The following is a 20,509-nucleotide window of genomic DNA, read 5'->3' as shown; positions in this document are numbered from 1 at the left end:
CCCTTTGCACTAACATGAGCCCCGTGTGGGCTGCCAGAGCACATTTCCCATTGCATGGTGGAAGTCAAGCCCAGAAAAAGAGCTGCACCACGCTCAACTTTCGCTTCTCAGGGCACTCAGAGCCAGCACACGCGCCCACTGCTCCATCCCCACCCGGCACTGGGAAACTTAGGGGTTCATCAGCACTTGGGATTTGGTGTTTTCTCACTTCCTCAGAAACGAAGCTCAACCCAGCACATGCATCATCCACACTCACTCACAAACCAGCTAGAGAGAGACACAAGCAAGCCGGATACTAAAAGTGCTGGTTCTTCAGAGTAGCTAAAGAAAGAAGAGGAAATAGCTCAAACCACATGTACATGCGTATGATTACCTCAGATTGTACAACCGTTCCCCAAAATTTAACGAGCATTTTACAGCCTATTTACTGCCTCATCTGTTGCAACCCTGTAATGCACTTCTGTGGAAAGCCTGGCAAAGCTCGAGTTTTAAAACAAATGCCAAAGGACCAAGTAGGTGAAATACACTTGAAAATAGGAGGCAAAATCAGTCCGGGGAATTAAGAGCTAAAGGCAGGGAAAAAAAGCAAGTGTACAACTACCCTTTGGACATACTGGGCATGGTCATGTCACTTCTAAGACTGGCAACAGCCCAGGGCAGAGAAGGGACCACTTACCACCACAATGCACAGTCTGGAAATCCAAAGATACCTCACAGACAGCAAAGAGAATTCCTAATTTTTTATTTTGCTCATGATTTTAAATGGGAACTGAGAAAACTCACTTGGCAAACTGTATGGGTACATGGAACTGAGGAATTTCTATCCATAGAAAATCTTTTCCAAGGCTAAGGATTAAAAGATCTTAGATCAGGGCTCTCTCAAATAGCTTGGTCTTTAAGAATTGTTTGTTTGGTTGCTTTTTAAATAGCACATTTGTGACTCTTCACTATTTCTGCCCCCAGTTTCTGCACTGCCATCTCATCCCATTTACATGCCCTAACTCAAGCTTGCAGGAAAGCCACTGAGCTTCATTTTTAAAAGCTGAGATACACATGATCCATCATTCCAGGAACTTGGGCATGAGAAAGAACAATTAAAAGTGGCAAACCCTGAGCTTGACTATCCAGCACCTGGAGCTGCCATAACCCTGTGCAAAGCTGGAATGAAGTCTCTGCCCCCAAGATGTTGCATTCAAAAGCACAGGAGAGAGAGCAGAGGTGGAAACAGAAGTGGGGAAGGAGGGGCAAACAGGGAGACAGACAGTGTGAGTCAGCACACATGGCAGCAGTCACAACACAACACAGCCTTGCTGCTGCCAAGCGGTTTGTGGGCTTCTCAGCAAAGCCACATTTCAGGAGGAAGTCAGAAGAGAGGCAATGAAGCAGGTGACGAGAAGCTTGTGCCCGTGAGCCTGCTGCAAACCCAGCGCTCTGCTGAGGTAACAGCAGGGCCCAGGGCATGATGCAGAGATGGGCTATGGTAAAACCATAAGGATGAAAAATAGTCAATAAAGCCGCCTATGAACAGGACCAAACTATTTTTGCACTGGCCAGAGAGAAAGAAGTTAAAAACACAAGAGGAATGGCCAGACAGGAATCCTGGCTGTGCTGAAGGCACAAAAATGCTAAGCTTGAGAACACAGTGGAAAGAAACATCTGTACCTGGGACAGGGGAGGGAGGTGGGCTGCAGGATGGACATACAAACACACTGAGCTTTTTGTGAAATGCCAAGGGGAAAAAACCTTCCAAAGAGGAGAGGAAGCAGGGAGAGGGAAGGGTGTCAGAAGCTGGTCCAAGGCAATGCAGGGGCGGGTGGGATGGGGGATACGGGTTTTGCTTGGCTGGGAATGGGGCCACACTGGAGGCAGGTGAGTGGAGAGGCAACGTGATGGGAAGAGGGGCTTGTGGAAAGGCTGGGGCTGTGTAGCTGCGAGAGGCAGAAGATGGGGACAGGGAGGCCAAGAGGTGACAGCAGAATGGGTGTGCACTGCAGACAGGAGAGAGGAGCCTCGTGGGCAACCAGAAATAATGAAGGTGAGGAAAAGGGGCTTGACAAGGAGAGACTGGGTGTCAACATGGCTCAGAGCAGTGCCCTGCACAGCTATCCCCCGGGTAGCAACTGAGCAACCTCCGAAATAGCACCATACCTGACAGCTCCAATGCGCCTGTTCAGTGGGCACTGCCTGCTGCTGGACAGCCTGTCCTGCACCCCATTCCATGTTCACTCAGATCCTGCATCCCAGAGCAAAGCTGGCAGCACTACCTTGTGTGGTTGCTCCTAATACACAGATGCAAGTGGATGCGCTGTAGCCCAGAGCAGAAAGATGAAAGCAGGACACAGGTGTGCACCAACCAAACCAACACAGAACGTCAGACCTCCAAGGGCTCTCCTCTCCCAGCAGCAAACAGGTCCTTCCTCACGCGGCATGGGGTCCCCAAGGAGTTGTTAGGTGATGCCTTCAGCAGGGTACCCCAGCGCCTCCTTTCTCCCCTGCAGTGCTCATGCTATAGTCTGGAAGGAAATGTTTCCCCAGCTGCAGTCCAAACAGGCAGGTTCTGCCTTCCTTAGTCCCCACCACCCCCCACAATAAGCTGCAGGACTAACTTTGCTTCTTTTACACCCAGAATTGGGTACATGGGGCTAAGGAAGTCCAGTGGCTGGACAGCAGGAGATACAGCTACAAGTGCATCATTTCCAGGAGTCTCATTTGATGGGGTCCTGGGTGAGAGCCCCCACACTTCCACCTCCATACAAGAGTTATGTGCCAGTTCGCAACATGCTCCAGCTCCTAAACATGGTGGGGACAGCACAAGGCGGAGCTCTCAGAGAAATAACAAGCCATGTGGCTGGGAAGGGGAGGATGGGTGCATAGTCCTGGCACCCTGCAAGAAAACACTTACAGTGAAAATGACTCACGTTTTCCGTCCAAAAGTGCAGAGCAAGAGCCTGCCCCCTCACCTGCACTTCCCTCCACCCTGCTCAAGTCCTGTCCAAAAGCATCTCACTGATCCACAACTCCCTCCTCCTGCCTTGATGGCCCTGGGTAGCAGCAGAACCTCATCTGAGCACTAGAAATGGCAGACTGGGTTCTGGGTATTTTGTAACTCAGATATCTCCTTTTTCAATGGAATGCCCAGTTGTCTAGTGGTAAAGTGTTTGCAGTTATCAGCTGCGTCTCCAAGAGAGGCATAGCATCAGTGCAAGATCCCAATTCGGAAAAACAGTCAAAAAATTGATGTCAGTGTAGACATACAAACATTTACCTGTCATTACTGTTTAGGCCTGGCAAATAAAACTAATTCAGGCCTTGAAACATCTTCAAACTGGCATTGAAATTACAGGAAGTCAAGATAACCAGTGTATGGCTCTTCATTTCCCTTCCACTTATTTAGAAGTGGACTCCACGCTTCACAGCCTTCAGCAGATCACATTTTAAAACTTAGTTCTGCAGCCATGAGGGCCAGGAATGCTGTTTTTTCCTGAACGCTTGAGATTCTTGCATAATCACTTAAGCAAAGGAAACAGCCCTTAGAAAGAAGCTGCATTGCAATGAAGCAGTGAGGGTTCCCAGCCAACCTGTGAGCGGCCCAGGCTGCCACTCCAGCCCACATACACTTCACCTTCGCACATCCCCTCTGAAAATGATGCCCTGCACAAGTGCAGAGTCAATATGTAAAGCACCGTCAGGGGTGAGTGGTAGCTGGAGCCGTGGCCCATCTCTGGCATAAGCACCCGCTCGAGGTGATCCAGCACCACTCCTGCACAGGGCAGTGAATTAGGGCAAGCATCTGAGATTGCTTTCAGTACCCCTGTCTTCTGTGCCCTGACCTTCCTCAGGATCACCAAGTGCTTCTATGTGAGAAACAGCTCAGTACAGACTGCCACAGCATCTCCAGTCCCCCAACAACACCTGAAGTCCTGTGCGCCCCTGCCCACACAGGTAAAACCTGGCTCAAATCCAGCACTTCTGCACAGGGAGCAGAGGGATCAGCGCATCTCTACGTCAGCTGAGCTGCACCTGCATCCAGCTGAGCATCTGCCGCAGAGCATGAGAGGTATGAAAACACAGCACAGCTTTGATTTTCTCTTCTGAAAATAATAGCGTTAATAGAAATTGGCAAAAGGGTACTGGTTTCCATGGGACAGCTGAATTTCTGCCAGATATGACTTCTCAAAACATTCTGTAAGCGCAGGCATGCTAAAAAAGGAAAACAGTAATTACAATTACAATAATACATGTTATTTATATAAGTTCTTAACTGGAGCATCCCAAATTGCTTTTCAGATGTCACTGGTATTTCGTCATTTATTTATGTTGTATCAGTTTTATATTTAGCATCCAGCTCCAGAATAGTCAGCTTCAGAACATCTTAAAGCAATTAATCGCACATAAGTAGAACCCCTCCCTTTCCTGCCTGCTCTTAAAAACTTGTTTTTCACTCAAGAAACCACTTGTGCACGGGGTCAAGCCAACTGCGCAGCTCCTCCCAGAAGGCGAGCAGGCGAAACACTCCTTGGCTTCACCGGGGCACAAAGCAAAGCCAGGCAACGGTGAAGCAACTTGCCCAAGCCCATACAGCAAAAAACAGAGCAGGAAGTCATAAGACGGTTTTGGGTTGCCTTGGCAATTGAGCGAACACACCCAGAAGTGAAGTCAAACCCCGGAGATATGGGGTGGTTTAACCAGCTCAGGAAGTCGATTGTTCAACCCCCATCTCTGCTCTGGCTTGGGGCTGCAGGCATCAGCTGCAGGTGCAGACAGCTGCAGTGGCTGCAAAGTTAAACTCTTTTCTCCCCAGCAAATGCAGGAGGGCCTGTGGACGGGCTCTGCAGTGATTCAACCTACTCACAGTCAAAATGCTGCTGTCAACAGAAGCACCTCAAAGTTTCCCCCAGATGAAGACGCCCATGCAAGCTCCAGCATTATGCAAAGGGACAAGGGACTGCTCAGGGCTTCCCAGGCACAGGGCAAAACTGTGAAGGGAAACCTGTCTGAGTTGAATACAACTTTCCTGGATCACTAAACTGCCACCGAAAACGGCTGTGTGTTAGCAGCTAGGTTTGCTTTGAGGGCATTCAGCCCACCCCAGCCAGTATCACCATCTCCCTCCAAGAGTTGGAGGCTTGTCTCCCAGCCCTGCCTTTCCCACCTGCCCCTGTCATAAACCCAGCCCCTGCCAAGCCTCTCACCGCCCTGTGCTGTTCACCCCTGTCCAGCTGGCACAACCCTTCCCTTGGGTCCCTGCTCCTGCCAACCTTGTGTCCCCAAGGGCTGAGCCGCGGAGCCACAGGCTTGGCAGAGCCCTGGCGGGCAGGGGGCCAGCTGCCACCCTGAGCCATGGCTTCCTCCAGACCTGCCAGGGATGTGTCCGGTTCAACACAGACACCACAGCGCAGCTCCAATGCACATCCCAGGCTCCTGATCGCCGCCAAAATACAGTTATATATAAGAGCAATGGACAGCACTTTGACATGACCAGGTCCTAATACTGCATAGGAGAGATGTCATCTTTCTGGCTGCACCTGTGCAGTGTCCCTGCCCTGGTGATGAAGGGAACGGGCTGCAGTGGGGATGTCACACTGCACAGAGCCAGGAGCACGATGATGTAGCAGGGACCACTCTGGATCGAAACAGGCAGGGTCTCCTTCCACACACTCCTCAGGGACAGCCCTGTGGCAGGAGATATTAATAGGGGAGAGAAAAAATTGCATTTCAGCAAGAAAGAGAGAGGGGTGAGAAATGGGTCAGGAACGAGCAGACCTGACCCCATTAGAGAAGCAGCGGGAGGCAGGGAAAAGCTGTAAAGATAAGTCGCGGCCATGCTGAAGCAAAGAGGAGCCAGCAAGGGAGAGCTTTGATTTGTACTTTTTAAGGGAATGAAAGAGAAAGAGGGAGATAGTGGCAGGGAAACATACTCCAGCATTTCTAAGATGATAGCAATGCCCACAAAGGCATACAAGACTACCCTTTTCTTCCTTGGACAGAATAGGAGCGAGGAGGCCAATTAACCAGGGAAGCTAAAGCACATGTGTACCCTGAGCCTGGCTGCTGTTCAGCTGCTGTGTGTGACTGTGACTTGCATTCTCAGATCACAGAAATGTCAAAAGCTTTGTATAACTTTGCATCATTAGAGATAACAAATCAGTGTGCAAAGGGCTGAGTGAAGTGCTGTAAGAACCACCAGGCTGCATAGAGAAAAGAACAATACAATATGCACTACAGCAGGTAGTCCAGGTTCAAATGCTCCTGGTCCTGAGGGGGGAATCCACAAAATCTTTAGATAACTGAAAAGGCTGAAACAAAGCCTGAGAACCATCCCCTCAATGAATTCTGAGTGCACCAAATCCCCAACCGCATTGCTGGCATTAGCTGCAGGCACCACCACCAACCATCTGTTCCAGGCGTTTCACTGCATTGACAGTGGCAGACTGGGGCAGATGCTGTCAATGCAAGGACACCTGCATTTTCATGACACTATCCCTGGCAAAGAGCAAGCCACTCTCAGCCTTGCCCAGAGAATGCTAAAACCCCAACAACATAGCTACTAAAATGTGATAAGAGGTATATGCATACGTGTGTAAGGGCTGGACGCTTTACTCCCTTCCTACAGCTTTCCTGTAGTGGGTAGGAGGACACGGATATTTAAATGATGCCTTGGGAAGGACAAGATTTAGTGCCCATCAAAAGCTTGTCATAGCCCCTAAAATCCTCAAAAAAATGGACATATGGACTACAGCTCATCCTATAATACCCATTCCTCAGTGCACAGGCGTGTGTGAGGAAGCTTCATCTCTTCTGGGCTGGGCAATGGTAGGAGACACGCCAGACATTTGCTAAGTGGCCCCAAATAGCAGCACAGTGTACTCAGGGCCTTGCTTCTCTCCATAAAATGGTGCATTTCGTCCCCTGCACAACCGGGGTGTGCTCAGGCAGGAGCAAAGCAGCCATTCCCATGGCATGTGCTGCCCAGGGCTGTGCCACAGCACTCAGTCGGCGCTGAGCTAAATTCATCTCCTTACGGCACACGAGCCCCAAGTCAGGAAAGCATGTGATTAATTTCAAGAATGCGTTAAAGTGTTTTCTTGAACAAGCCCTTGTGAGCTACAATCTCTCCACAAGCACTTCCACAGAAGTCACCCGAGCAAGCTGTGGTGGCCAACTCCAGAGGCAGCCTGCCACAGCGGGCAAAACCTGCCCTGCTGAACCGACAGCACAACTCCCACCCGCTTATGCAGGGGCAGAATTTCCTCCCATGTCTCATATATGTCTCTTTTTCTATGAAAATTATGCAAACGCAGCATATTGACTACACCCAAGGGGGAATGTGCATAAATTCCATGTCTCTCTTGAGCACCGAGATCACTACAAATGCTGCATATAAACAGCCTTCACATTGATCAAAGTGAATTTAGCTTATTAAAAGATGATTCTATGCAGAAAGCTGATTTCCTCTGCAAGAGTACAAATTCAGACATTAATAATATAGTTTAAGCTGAAAAAAACCCACAGAAAGTACAAAATGCCTTTTTGCCTCCAGTCAAAACCTTCTTAATATAACTAGTAAGGAGCTTTTTATCTCCTATTTTGCATCTGCCTGAAACTGAGCCACACACACAAGCCCAGCCCAGCCAGGATCAAACAAAACCCATCTTCTCCTGGCACGCTGCCCCCCGTCTCACAGCGTGGTTTCAGGGAGCACCTCCCACAGCACCACGTAACACAGGAGAGCAGACACTTGGTTTGAATACCTCTGTATGGCAAGAATCAATGAGGTTGTTTGCAAGTAGAGGTTCTCCCACATTGCAATTGCTGGGAGTTCTTGTGCTGGCAGATGAGTGGCCGAGGGCTGTGAGCCTGGGTGCCACCAAGGTGTGCCTTTGGGTGCCACCAAGCTGTGCCTTGGGGCACCTGGGGATGCACCACCGGGCTGGCTGACACTCAGTGTGGACAAATCCTCCAGGGCTGCTGCTTCTCAGATAAGATGCTCTGGGTCTGCATCCTTTGTAAATCTCAATGGCACAGCAGTAAGTGTATCTTCAGTTAATCTGTACATAAATGAACTAAAGAAAATCCAGGCTATTGTGGGAAGACTTAAAATTGCCACCAGATGCCTAGTTTTGGCAGCACTGTGGGAAAATGGATTGTCTGGGTTTTGTCAAGTGCTTGCTCCTCTGATCTCGTGACTCCCACACATTTTATTTCTCTGTCATGACACAGAGAATGACACCTTTGGAAAACTTGCAACTGGGTTGAGATACAGCCCTTTCCTTGCAGGGGCCCAGCCACTGCTGAGCATATCGCTCCCAAAGAGAGAGGGGAAACAGGGAGGCTCTGGCTCTGCCTTGGCCTTACATGCACACAGAGAAACAAGTGACCATCTGCAGCTGATTCGGGCTCTGAGGCAGAAGGTAGAACCTTTGCTATCTTCCTGGCAGTGGCACGAGGCCAAAGATTATAGACCTCATTCCCATGCATGTGTGCAAAAGCAAAGGTGGGGTGAAGGAGAGGTGCACGGGCATCTCCATGAGACCAGGGGACCATACACCAGATCACACATGTGCATCCTCCTGGCAAGGCCTGAGCTCTGTCTTGCAATGCTCCTGCAGCTGCCAGCTCCCATGCTAGCCAGTGCCTCGGTGCAGGTTTCTCCTGCCTGGCCAGGTGACTTTCCCATTGATACTCAGCAACATCCCAAGTGTGGAGAGGATGGGAGAAGAGAGGTTGCACTGAAGGTCTGAGCCAAAAATCACCCAGGTCTATCCACTGCCAAAGATCCCTGGCTGCTCTCCTTGAGGCCCAGCCTAGATATTTCTCCCAGGTACCATCACCATTTTGTGCTCTGGCTTGGAAGTTGCGCTTCTAACACATTATTTTATGGTTGCTGCCCAAGGTTTAAGCTGCAGGTAACCTCTTGGTTAAGAATAGTTTAAGTTATCACACTTAGGCTTTGACTGTTCCTCTCCTTCACCTAATCTTAAAATGTTCCTTCATCTTTTTGCACATCATTTATCCCCACCTGCCAACTTAAATGCATTTGCTACATTTGTCTGTTTATTTAAACAGTGACCTTGTCTGTCAGTTATTCTGCCAAAACTTCATCCATGAGTTACAATCACTAGCACACATCAAGGACCATTCAAAGCTGAAATTGACACAAAGCTGTCCTACAGATGTACAATTGAAAGTGCACATAGAGAACCAGGGTTCACACGCGCTCTGGCTGCCTGTGGCAGCCCTGCTCTCCCAGCTCCACTCTGCAGGGCTGTGCGTGTTTTCAAGGGAATCCCATTGAACTCTTTTTCCTCGCCAAGACCTCCCCTCCACAGCCTGTCTGTGAACGTGATATAAGGCCAGATGGACAGCCGGGATGCTGGGAACACCAGCGCAGTAAGAGGAAACAAAAGAGCCCCAAGTAAAAGCAGCATTTCATCCTTCCTCATCCATGGGGACCAACAAGCCCATGAGCTCCCCACCACAGCCCTTGCTTGCTTTCGCTGCTACAGCTCCAGATTACAGCTCCGCTCATACCATGACAGGAACAGCACTGACTGCATCCTAGCAGCTGGTCAAACAGGCAAGGGGTGGGACCTGAGCACCCCTGGCCACCTTGGAAAGGGACAGCTGCTGATATCTGATCACCACCATATGCAACGCTCCCCTTTCACAGGTACAAAAAAGCAAAGCTCTGCCAGAAGTCACCAAACTCCCACCAATTTCACGCCAGCTTTGAGCACCAAAGAGAAGTGTAAATATTATTCTGGTGCTAGACAACCATAAACAGAAAACTAGGAACAGAAACAACATGCCATGAACTTCCCTGCACCTGAAGGACAACACTTGCAGAGCTGCATTGAACCAGACATCACACTTTCTCAGGCTGGCTGAGCAGGAGCCCAGCGTTCCTGGCTCGAGATGCATCTCCTTCAACACACAAATTATGGCTCTATACAAGCTGACCGCTTCCATGACACTAAAAGCTTTCCTCACTGACACGTTTTCATTTATCACTGACTACAAACGGCTTCTTACTCCAGACAGTTCCTTGTCTCAAGGGAGTGCCTTGAATGCCCAAAATGCCAAGCTTAATCTACACACTGGAAGAGCCTTACTGAAGTTGTGTGCTCTGGTACACACAGCATGAACTCTGCTCCCCACTTCTTCACCTTATCCACACTTACCACTGTGGATTCTCATGGTCTCAGCTACAATTTTCCACTTATCAAGCACTAGCCCTTGCTCCCCCAGTATCCATCAACCAGCACCTGTCCCCCAGGAGCACTGGTGAGTTTGGATCTGCCCCAGGGTGAGGCAGAGCTGGGACTGCAGCCTGCTGGCACACACCTGATACCCAGACCTTCGGTCTCCCGACTCTGCCCGTGGCAAGGAGGGGGTAGACAGGTGGGGGTTGTGCTCACTCCATGCTCTGCAGCCGCCCAGCTCATCAGTGCCAAGGCTGAGCCTCGCCTTGGGAGCAGAGTCAGAACCTAAGGCTTTTCAGTCTCTCCCTCTCTTCGCCATCATTTCATGGGATGCCCTCTCCATCCTCCCAGCAGCCAGCACACCAGGACAGAGATATCCCTTCCTCGCAAGGGTGATGACCTGGTAGAGAGGAACCACCTTTTTCTTGAAGCAACTCAGAAAGCATGACTCTCATCCTTAATCACTGAGGGCAGCAAAAGTGCCACCTGAGACAGTCCTATAAGCTTATGACACCTCCTTCCCCACTCCCTGAACACTGCAGTGTCTTGTGGCTCTTCCTTGTGATGCAGAAGGGCTGGGATTTATCCCTTACTGCTGAACTGTCGAAAGCGGGAAACTCTGCCAAGACCTAGGAATCAGAGACACCTGCCCTCACCCTCCTGCAGCACTTGGCTGCAAACACACTGAGCAGCACAGCAACTCTGGGGGATTTGCCTGTCAGAAACGGAGAGAAGTTGGCAGGGACAGTGTGAGCAATGAAACCCTACAGAGGATCAGAAAGAGAGTGGCTGCTGATGGGTGCTGGACTCTACTGGCTCCTTTGGGTTGCTGTCAGGGTTTTATTTATTTCCATCTGCAGTCCCACCCATCCCTTCCTTCTCTGACAGGAGGCACCTGGCATCGGTACCAAGTAACCATTTGCCTGCAGGATATCAAAGGTCCTCAGGTCCTACACAAACAATTTCATTTTTAATGAGAAGTTCCATCAGCTTTTACAAAGCATTTGTTCCTATGTATTGTTGATGAAAGAGGGAAAGCAAATCACACTGAAGCTTGTAAGGATCCCTGAACAGCTGCATATGGGAAGCAATAACCACAGCACTAGGAAATTAGGCTGATTATCACCATAGCTTTTTTTCAGCTTTAGAAATCAGTACATTTACAAGAAAACTCTTTAAATAGAGTTGTTTAAAACCCTCCATTTATTTAACAGCACACGCTGCCAGCAGAGAACTAACGGGAATTATTCATTGAACTTGTACTGCACTTTCTGTATATCCCATTGACTAACCTTCCATCAAAGTCAAGGTCAAAGTTGATTACATGCTAGAGTAATTCAATGAGCAGCACTGAAATACATCCAACAAAGCCCAGGGAAGCTTTGGACTGACCCCAGCCTCCACCCAGGGTACAGCAGCTAACGTTTGCACAGCTGTGAGAACAACAAAGACAACCTGCTGCAGCATCCCACATGCAGGGATAAAGCATGTGATTGTCACCTCAGACATTTGAGCGTGATTGCTGGGATACATCAGGCTCCTGGCTTATACCAATGCCCACATCTCCTTCTCACCTTGCCAGGCCATGCCCTTCAATCCTGTCCTATTTACTTGTCCATTTTACATTGCCCACACCCTAAAAAGGGAGAGTTCCGTTACCTGCTTGCTCAGTGTTGTACACAGATACTCATTAATTCCTGCTCCCACCACACAGCCACTGACTAACCCCAGGCGTGAAAAGTGCCGGCTCCCCGCAATCCTCACGTGTCTGAACGGCCCTCAGCTGGGCACCGTGACGGCAGGTGGCAAGCGGGGTGGAAGATGTGATAGTGTGACACAACACACACGGAGGGGAACCCAAAGAGCCAATTCTGCCCCTGTCCTGTTCTTCCCCATCTCAGCCGCGCCCTGCCCATCCCTTGCCCAGCGCTTCCCAGCCCCTAGCCAGCCGTGCCCTGTGCATCCTCCGCTCAGCCCAGCCCCGACCGGGCTCTGCCCCTTCTCCATCCCCTGCCCAGCCCCTTCCTTTTCCTTTTCCCGCGCTCTGCGCACCCCCTGCCCAACTCTGCCCCTTCCCCAGCCGCCGCCGCCCGTCCAGCCCCGCACGGCCGCTCCCGCGGGCCGGGAGCTGCCCAAGGTACCGCCGGACCGGGCTGGGCCGGGGCTCCCGGCCGCGGCGCCCCCTTCCCCCGAGCTCCGCCGCGCTCACCAGGACGAAGGAGCTCCGCACCGCCTCCGAGACGCTCTGCCGCAGCTCGGCCGCCGTGCCCGGCTTGCTGAGCCGCTTGGTGAACTTCCTCACTTCCGACATGGCGACATGGTCCGCGCCGACCGCTCGGAGCCGCGGGTCCTGCCGCCCTCCTTCCCTCCCTGCCGGCGGGCGCGGCGGGGCCGGGCGGAGCCGCTGGGCGGGGACGGGGAGGGCCCTGCTCGGTCCGCCCAGACCCCCGGCCCGGCCCCGCTTTGTCCCCGCAGCAGGTGCCGCCCCGGGGCCGCTGCCCCGTGTGCCGCGCTCCCCCGGACACCCGTCCTGCTCCGCACACAAAGGCCGGGCTGGGGATCTGCGAGGGCGGGTAGCAGCTCCAGGGCGCTGCTGGACCGTGCCTGCGCCGGGGAGGCGCTGCCCAGCCCCACCAGAGCTGCAGGGGCTGCTCCCTTGGTGGAGCTCCAGGGACGGAGCAGGGGCAGATCGGTGCTGGGGCTCACCCGAAGGCACCCAACCTCTGGATGAAGTTACTGGACATTTATAACAACACTACTCCGAGGAGGTTGGTGATCTCCATGCAGCTCTGCCCAAGGTGTGTCCTTGCTGTGTTCATGTAAAGCTAAGCTGGATCCAGGACAAGATCTTATTACTAAGCATCTCCAGCCTATTGGGTTTGCTAAAGGAAGTGCTTTGATTATAGAGGCCATGGTCCCATTTGCCTGTCTGACTGCAAAAGCAAGAAGTAAGGAGGTGGAAGGAAGGTTCCTTAGGACTGAAATTAATTCTTAGTCCTTGTTGCTTTGTCATTGTGCACTGTTTTTAAGAATGTTGATTTTAAAATGATAATGGAACTAGAGAGAGCCATTAATCCTTTATGTTCTATACATTAAAGCCTTACTTTTAAAACCTTTTACTTATTTTGTGTGCTGTGTCCTCACAGCAAGATACTGAATTAGACAGAGTCACCATACTCTTAAGGAATTTCCACATATTGTGCCATATGGCTGATTTAATATTATCTACAAGGACCTCATTGGAACTACAGGCATGCTGTAAATCACACAACATATAGAGAAATTGTTTCAATTATGAAAGGAAATCTGTAGGAGATAATGAATACAGCTATTATGATCCAAACCATCCAAAATGTTATTTGTGACTTCTAAAGCATGCAAGCCAGTTATTGTTCTGCTTTTTAGCAGTTCACTGAAGGGGCAGCAGACACCATTTCATACTAAACATTGCTCTGATTTTTTACACCAGAGGCAAAACAAATTTAAAAGTTCATTGCTAATTATCAAACATCTATCAGATGAGGGACAGGGGGGGGAAGAGTTTATGAGCTGAAGAATTAGCATTTCCACCAACACAAAGCTTTTCCAAATCTGTCTAAATTAAGAAGCAAAAAAACATTGTGAGGCACAACTCCAGCTGCAGCACACTGACGTTCTCCTCCTTATCCCCACACGCATGCCCACTCCTGCAGAGATTTTACCAGCCACTTCAAACCGCCACACCACGCAACTCCAGTGATTGCACTGCGACAAACTGGGCTATACTGGTAAGTAAAGTCATTCAGTCTCATTCACCTGGTTGCAAGAGAACAGGTACCGCAATGATCCCTGTCACAGAACGGGGTAGCCCCATTCATCCCACGTGCTGGGGACAGCCCAGGCCCCCGCGGTTCCTCCGAGCAGGCTGGCACTGTGGGAGAGCACACGCCACATAACACCAGTGACCAGAGGCTGACACTGAAGGCAGTGCCATTTCTGCCTACATTAGGAACAGCTCCAAGAACCAGAGTGTTTGCCAAGGGGCCGAGGAGAAGAGGGCTGTGACAGGTCACTCGACAAGAAATAAAATCATCCCTAGAGCATCCACCCCTTGTTTATCCAGTCAAAAGTAAAATGTTCCTAGTAGGGTTATGAGCTTGGTTTGGTGCCAGCGAGGGATTGTTTCCGATCAGCTGCCCATCAGCATCCCACTCAACTGAGCTAAGCAGCCATGGAAGATCAGTGAACAGTGAGGCTGTTTTTTGGAGCTGAGCATGAAAACAGAAGGAAAATAGAAGCAATGGGCAGGACACATCACATGAAAACAACATGCAGAAAGCTATGACTCCCTCTCAGGAAAACCGAACATCAGAATAAGAGTCTCAAGCACAAGGAGTACTAAGGCAAGACAACAGCAGCCACAGCATCACTGTGAGAAGATAAACCCAAGGTTGCAAGGACTGTGGTTTTCATCTCCTTTTTCACAGGGAAGAAAGGCCAGGAGTGGTTTATCAGCATAAAAGAGGCACCCAGCATGCATGGGCATTCTAGAGATGCTGAGGAATTGCACTGCCTCAGATAACCAAATTTGCTTGAACTCAGCCTGCTGTGGGGAACTCACAGACTCAACTCTGCTAACATCTTCACTCCTTCGTTGACACGAGAGTCTTGAGCTCCCTGATGTCATTTTGATCCCAGGCCTTTCCAAAACACAAGCTTCACTGAAATTGCTTCCACTTTCTTCCCATGTACACAACTGCAGCTTCTCTTTTGCCTTTAGCAGGTTCAATCTAGAGTAATGGAGAGCATCAGGCTCTCCAGCTGACATGCTACAGCTGATGGATTGATTGCTCTTTTCCCAGGCACATGCATTTATCAGAAGCCCAGGATCAGCAGCGAACACTCAATTTTCGAGGGAAAGGAAAAGGGAAAAAGAGGGGGGGAAAGGGGGGAAAGGACATGTGCTCAGAAGTCCAGTTGTGGCATCAGGACAGCTGTAAACACTATGCAAGGCTGGATATGGCAAGGGCAGCTGTTGGGACTCCATAGCTACTGCTGTGACCCTGCCTGTGCCATCTGTCCTGTCTCCTGACTCGTGTCACTGCTGCAGGTGACAATGGGACTGTCAATGAGCAGCTGCTTATCATTGGCTTCTCCAGGCCTGCAAAGGGAGCATTCTCCAGCTGTGCAGCAATAAACTGATGCTTAGTTCAAGGCTACAAAGTCCTTGCTGTTAAAGGGCTGCCCTCTGCTGACCCACTCAGGACTGCACGGCACAGCTCCTCAAGGGCGGCAGGAATGCCGAGTCCAAGCACTGCTGCCTTCCTTGTCACCACCCAGGTGAGCACCCGGCTCAACTCGGCAGGATCAAACACTGCTGCCAGGGCTGCTACGCTCCTTGCCTTCACCTGCCTCAGCTCCTGGGGATGGGAGTCGTGGCAGTCACATTGACCATGGCTCTTGGTGCATCCTGTGAGCTCCCACCAGCACCCACCTTCATGGAAGAGCAGACAAGGGTCTGCAGCCCACTTCAAGGGGCAGAGGTTTGGGTCTGTTCTAGTGTTTGATCACCCCAACAGGAAACAACCAACCAACCAGCAACCCACTTTTTCCTATGTTTAAATGGAATTTCCTACATTTCATTGGTGCCCATTGCTTCTTGTCCTTCCACTGGATACCACCAAGAAGAGCGCATCAGTCATCTTTACCCCATCAGGAATTGATACACATGGATAAGATCCCCCTGAGGTGCCTCTTCTCCAGGCTGAACAGCCCCAGCTCCCAGGCTCTTCCTGTGTGTCATGCTTCAAGCCATTTATCACCTGAGCAGCCCTTTACTGGACTCTCCCCAGTATATCCATATGTCTCTTGTACTGGGGTACTCAGTACTGCACACAGAGGAGGTCATCGAGCTGTAGCCTCATCAGTGCTGAGGAGAGAGGAAAGACACTGAACTGCTGGCAATGCTCTTCTGCATGCTGGCTGTCTTTTCTGTACAGTGGATTACAGCTAAGCAGATGGGAGTCATGGTATGAAAGTAGAGAATTTGGTTTAAGAAGTAGATCAATATGGTACTGAAGCAGAATCCAGCTTATGAGTACTCGCCTATTTATCTTCCTCTGCTTGAAGTCTTTAAAGATTATTTACAGTAACTGTCACACAAGGGGATTATTAAGATCTCACACAACTCCCATGAGCATCTCTCTGGCTTGGACAAATACAGCAATTGAGAGGAAGATACACACAGCTGCTGGACATCTCACTTGAGGTCAAAACGCCATTGCTGCCTGGTCTCAGCCCAATATTTTACAGGACAAGTCTGTGTGAAAAGGTAGAAGAAAAAAAGTGGTAAAATCTCCTTTATATTTCCTTGTACAGATATGCTAAGCCAACTGGAAAACAGTATGAAGGGGTCACCATCCTTCAAATAAATCAATTTGGCAGTATGTTCTACAGTATGAAGTACTGCACACGGTTCAGGCCTATATAAGAACCTCTCACCTTTTCAAGATCTCTGAACTCTGTTACTGCTCTTGAATATCTGTTTCCAGGCAGGAAGAGGAAGGACCCACAAAGGCAGCTGTATAGAAGAGCTTTTCCTGGGCAAGTACCTACTGTAATAGTTAATAAGGCCTCCAACTGCTGAACCCTTTGACTGACAACAGTTTAAAGGAAGCTCCAGTAGTGCTGAGTATGAGAAAATATTGTGCAAGGTCTTCCAGAGATTTCCATGAATTGAACGCTTAAGGCTAGAAACACTGAAAAGCCAGAGATGAAAATGAAGTGACTGTTAAAGACACCGATCAACACTGATCCCAGCTTTGTGTCAGACCATTTAGCAGTTACTTCCATAAAAACAGAGCCTGTTGAAGAACCGAACAATTTGGACACAAAATCACCTAAGCAAAACCCAGGAGGACTAAAAAAGGCAAAAATGGCATTGAGACATTTAGATATAAAAGCAGAGGAAGTAAGTGGAAAAAGAATGAAAGATGACAAGAAAGCACTTACTGTGAGGCTGCTCAAACACCAGGACAGGTTACCTACAGAAACTGTGGAGTGTCCATCCCTGAAGATATTAAAAGCCCAACTGGACACGGTCCTGTGCAACCTGCTCAGACCCCATGGGGGTGGAATAGAGCTCCAGAGGTCTCCCTGAACCTTAAGTAGTGTGTGATTCTGTAACAAGCTGTTCTGATAATCACCGTAATCTAATGACAGCCTTTATTCAGGAGGGTACTTGAATTTTCGCATGAACCCTACAAAAGTCAAAGGAGTTACAGTTATTGGTAGAACAGACCTATCAGCACAGCTCTGAGCATATGCTCGTCACTTACTGTGGTTGAAGAAAAATTTACTGACAGGCTTAAACAAGTGCTCAGGTCCTTTTCTGAATGGTCTTTTGTCTGTTCTTTTGTATGTAGCACTTGGCTTCACTCATTTTTTGTGCTCCATTTACTTAGCATGACATTCTGATCAGATGTACACACAGAAGCTCAAAGCGCTCTCACTAAAGCACACACAGGGGAAAAAAAAAAAAAATCAACCAGCTTCTCATCATGTGAACTGAAAAACCTCCATAACATCTCAGTAGCAGGCCAATACTATTGGCAAAATACAAGGCAAGCAGAAGCAGCAGCTGTAGCCATTAGCATAAAGAACCTGGAAACACAACTCCAGTACTGCATCCTCAGAACTAGTCAACAGTTCCCTACAGCCTTCCAGTTTGCTCCCACGTTCACAAAATGAAACAAGAAAACATCCATCATATACATAACTAAGGAGAGAAGGCACATAGAAAACAGACACTGACAAAATACAAATAAATTTGCATTGCTTGATAATCCAGTAAAAAGTAGCATGCATGTTTTCTTCAGAAGAGAAATTCTCTCACACTCAACAGTTCACTTTTTAGGTTTGAAGATGACCTGCTTCCAACATTTCCCTGAACACATGTGCAGCAAATTGTCAATGGCAGGCAAAAAAAAGCATACAGCAGCTTCCTGTGTCCAAAAAAAAATCAATTCTGCCCTGTCTATGGCTAATATCCTTATATTTAATAGTGTTAGCATCACATAAGTGGCTGAGTTCAGCACTGCTTTAAGTTAAAAAAAAAAATCTCAACAACCAAAAGAAACAAATACCCATATCCTTTTTAACATGAGAAAACATGACTTGTGCAGCATTTAAAGATCAAATTTTAGCATTACTCATCTATTTGAACTGTCGTTATTGTCCTCTGCACATGCACTGGGCTTGGTGCCCAGTTCTATAAGAGACAAAGGCAGCAGGGAAGCAGCTCTGTTTCATTCCCGGCTGCTTGCTGCCAGAACCAGCCCACAGGAGCCACTGACAGAGACATGAGCTGTCCCAAGGAAGAGTTAAGTGATCTACGACACTCCCATCGGGTCATTGTATTGATTCTTGGGAAGTGATTGAGTTAATTCAGACATCTCCTGTGCCAAGGTCCTGTACAATGGCAATTCCTGACTTCTGCCTCCTGGGAATCCTCAATCATATTCTCTAAGCAGAATTTTGATGTCACCAACTTCTGTTATAGGCCATTGGAAGAAGCAGTCCAGAGAGGAACCCTCCAGCTCAAGGGGAAGTGTTCTATGTTAACAGACACCCAACCCAAGCTTTTCTTGTGTTTGAGGGAACATCACTTCCCAGCGCAAGGGGATACCTGATGTACACACCGCAAAGGCATTTGACTGAACAGAACAGGCTCAGCAGAGCAACTGACATTTACCTGAAAAAACAGCAGAACTTAAAGCTCTAGATAAAAGCACAACCCAGCTGCGTACAGTACCAGACAACCCTTAAGATCCATCAGTTGGTGAGATTAGACAGGACACAGCACCACTCACACCCAAGTACCACTTACCTGATGCAGCTTTTAGAAGCAGAGAGAAAGAGGCACTGATTTCTGAAGCATTAAAAATGTGCAGCACAGTTTGACTGGGGAAAAAGCATAGAGTACCAGAGCACTGCAGAGGAGCACCAGACCTGTGAGTGCTAGAAGCCAACTATCAAGACAAATGGAAGTCAAACATCTTCCTCAAGATCAGCTTTGTTTACTGCCTGCACGAGATCCTGGATAATGAAAAACAACAATAACTTCTTTTTTTTTTTATGATCACTTGAGTACTTAACAGGTCCAGCACAAGACCTTAAGAGAGCTTCTGGCAGCTACAAGGTGAAACTACAGTTCAACTTAGGTTTCCAAAACCATAATCTTTACATCCTAAAAAAAACCCCAAACATTCAAGTCACTAGGATGTCAGGGAGGAAGCTGTTTGCATAGAACATCTAAATGTTGCAGGATCCCCCCTAAAGGCCACTGTGCTGAATTGAGGTCATTTTCCATGCAGCTGTAATTTTTTTCTTCTTAGTAGCTAGCATGGTCATTTGTTTTGGATTTAGTTTGAGAATAATGGGATAAAAGCCTGGGACAGAGTTGTGTTTTCTTCCAGTAGCTTTCCAGTGTTTGGGGTTTGGTACAAAAAGAAAGAGCTCACTGATATCTTGGCTGTTGCCATGGGGATAAAGGACTTTTCACCAGTCCAGATGCGGGTGCAAGACAGCAGCTGGGAGGGAACATAACACACCCAGATTGACATCCAGGTCGCTCAGTGAAGTATTCCGCACCATCAACATCACACGCCATATGTAAGCAGGAAGTTGCTAGGGACAGTCCTTCTGTGATGGTCGCCGTCTGTGAGGAGTCCTGCTCCTGCTGCCAGAGCCTGATTCCCGTAACTTCCCTGCATCCGCTGCGATCCCTGCGTTTTACTGGACTCGCTGTGCTTGTAGTGTCCGCCCTTGGGTGCTTATTGCTGGGAGCACGTGTTCCAGCAGCTAAGTATTGCTCTGTATGTTTGTATACCTTTGTATTTTATTATATTCATGTTATTAACTTTTATTATTGTTTAATTAAATGTTTTGATTTCAACTCACAAGTCTTTCCTCCTTTTCCCTTCCTCCCTCATAGGGAAGGAAAGGTGAGAGAAAGCAGCTGTCTACTGTTTGGCTGCCAGCCCAGGGCAAATTCACTATTTTATTAATATGATTTTACTCAGGTAAGACTCATCTCCTGTCTTTCCATGTCTTCATTCTTAAACAAATAGGAAGGAGAGGATTCTTCACACACTTTCGAAGTCTCCTCCTCAAACTAAACTGTCATAACTACTCTTAATTCTGCTTAATATCCAGTTTCAGTACCCCATTTCCCATTATTTGAGAAAGAAAACTGTCATCAAAAGAGTGATAAGATTAGGAAAAGTAAAACTCAAAAGTTAACAAGTGCATGCAAGACCAATGATCTG

At 48.7% G+C, this 20,509-nt stretch overlaps 1 protein-coding gene and 1 long non-coding RNA gene across 8 annotated transcripts in view; one reads left to right on the top strand and one right to left on the bottom strand.

The window, feature by feature from the left end:
- Nucleotides 1-12,617, bottom strand: part of DOCK11 (dedicator of cytokinesis 11) — an 83,026-nt gene extending 70,409 nt beyond the window's left edge. For 3 of the 7 annotated variants that reach the window (XM_071813548.1, XM_065846067.2, XM_071813550.1), the window contains exon 1: nt 12,412-12,615. In XM_071813548.1, the coding sequence (XP_071669649.1) occupies nt 12,412-12,513 (102 nt within the window). In that variant the 5' untranslated portion in view covers nt 12,514-12,615. Of the gene's footprint in view, nt 1-12,411 lie in introns of all 7 variants that reach the window. The other 4 variants (XM_071813544.1, XM_071813545.1, XM_071813549.1 and 1 more) reach the window with 3 other exon arrangements.
- Nucleotides 12,618-12,625: 8 nt separating this feature from the next.
- Nucleotides 12,626-20,231, top strand: LOC139828850 (uncharacterized). The gene is made up of 3 exons (XR_011740891.1): nt 12,626-13,000; nt 13,895-13,969; nt 16,733-20,231. It is a non-coding gene; the product is annotated as an uncharacterized lncRNA (long non-coding RNA).
- Nucleotides 20,232-20,509: the final 278 nt, after the last annotated feature.

This window comes from Patagioenas fasciata, chromosome 11, assembly GCF_037038585.1.
Source record: "Patagioenas fasciata isolate bPatFas1 chromosome 11, bPatFas1.hap1, whole genome shotgun sequence".
NCBI classification, from domain to species: Eukaryota; Metazoa; Chordata; class Aves; order Columbiformes; family Columbidae; genus Patagioenas; species Patagioenas fasciata.
Note: the sequence above shows the minus strand (reverse complement) of the source record. Positions and strands in the feature narration are given on the sequence as shown.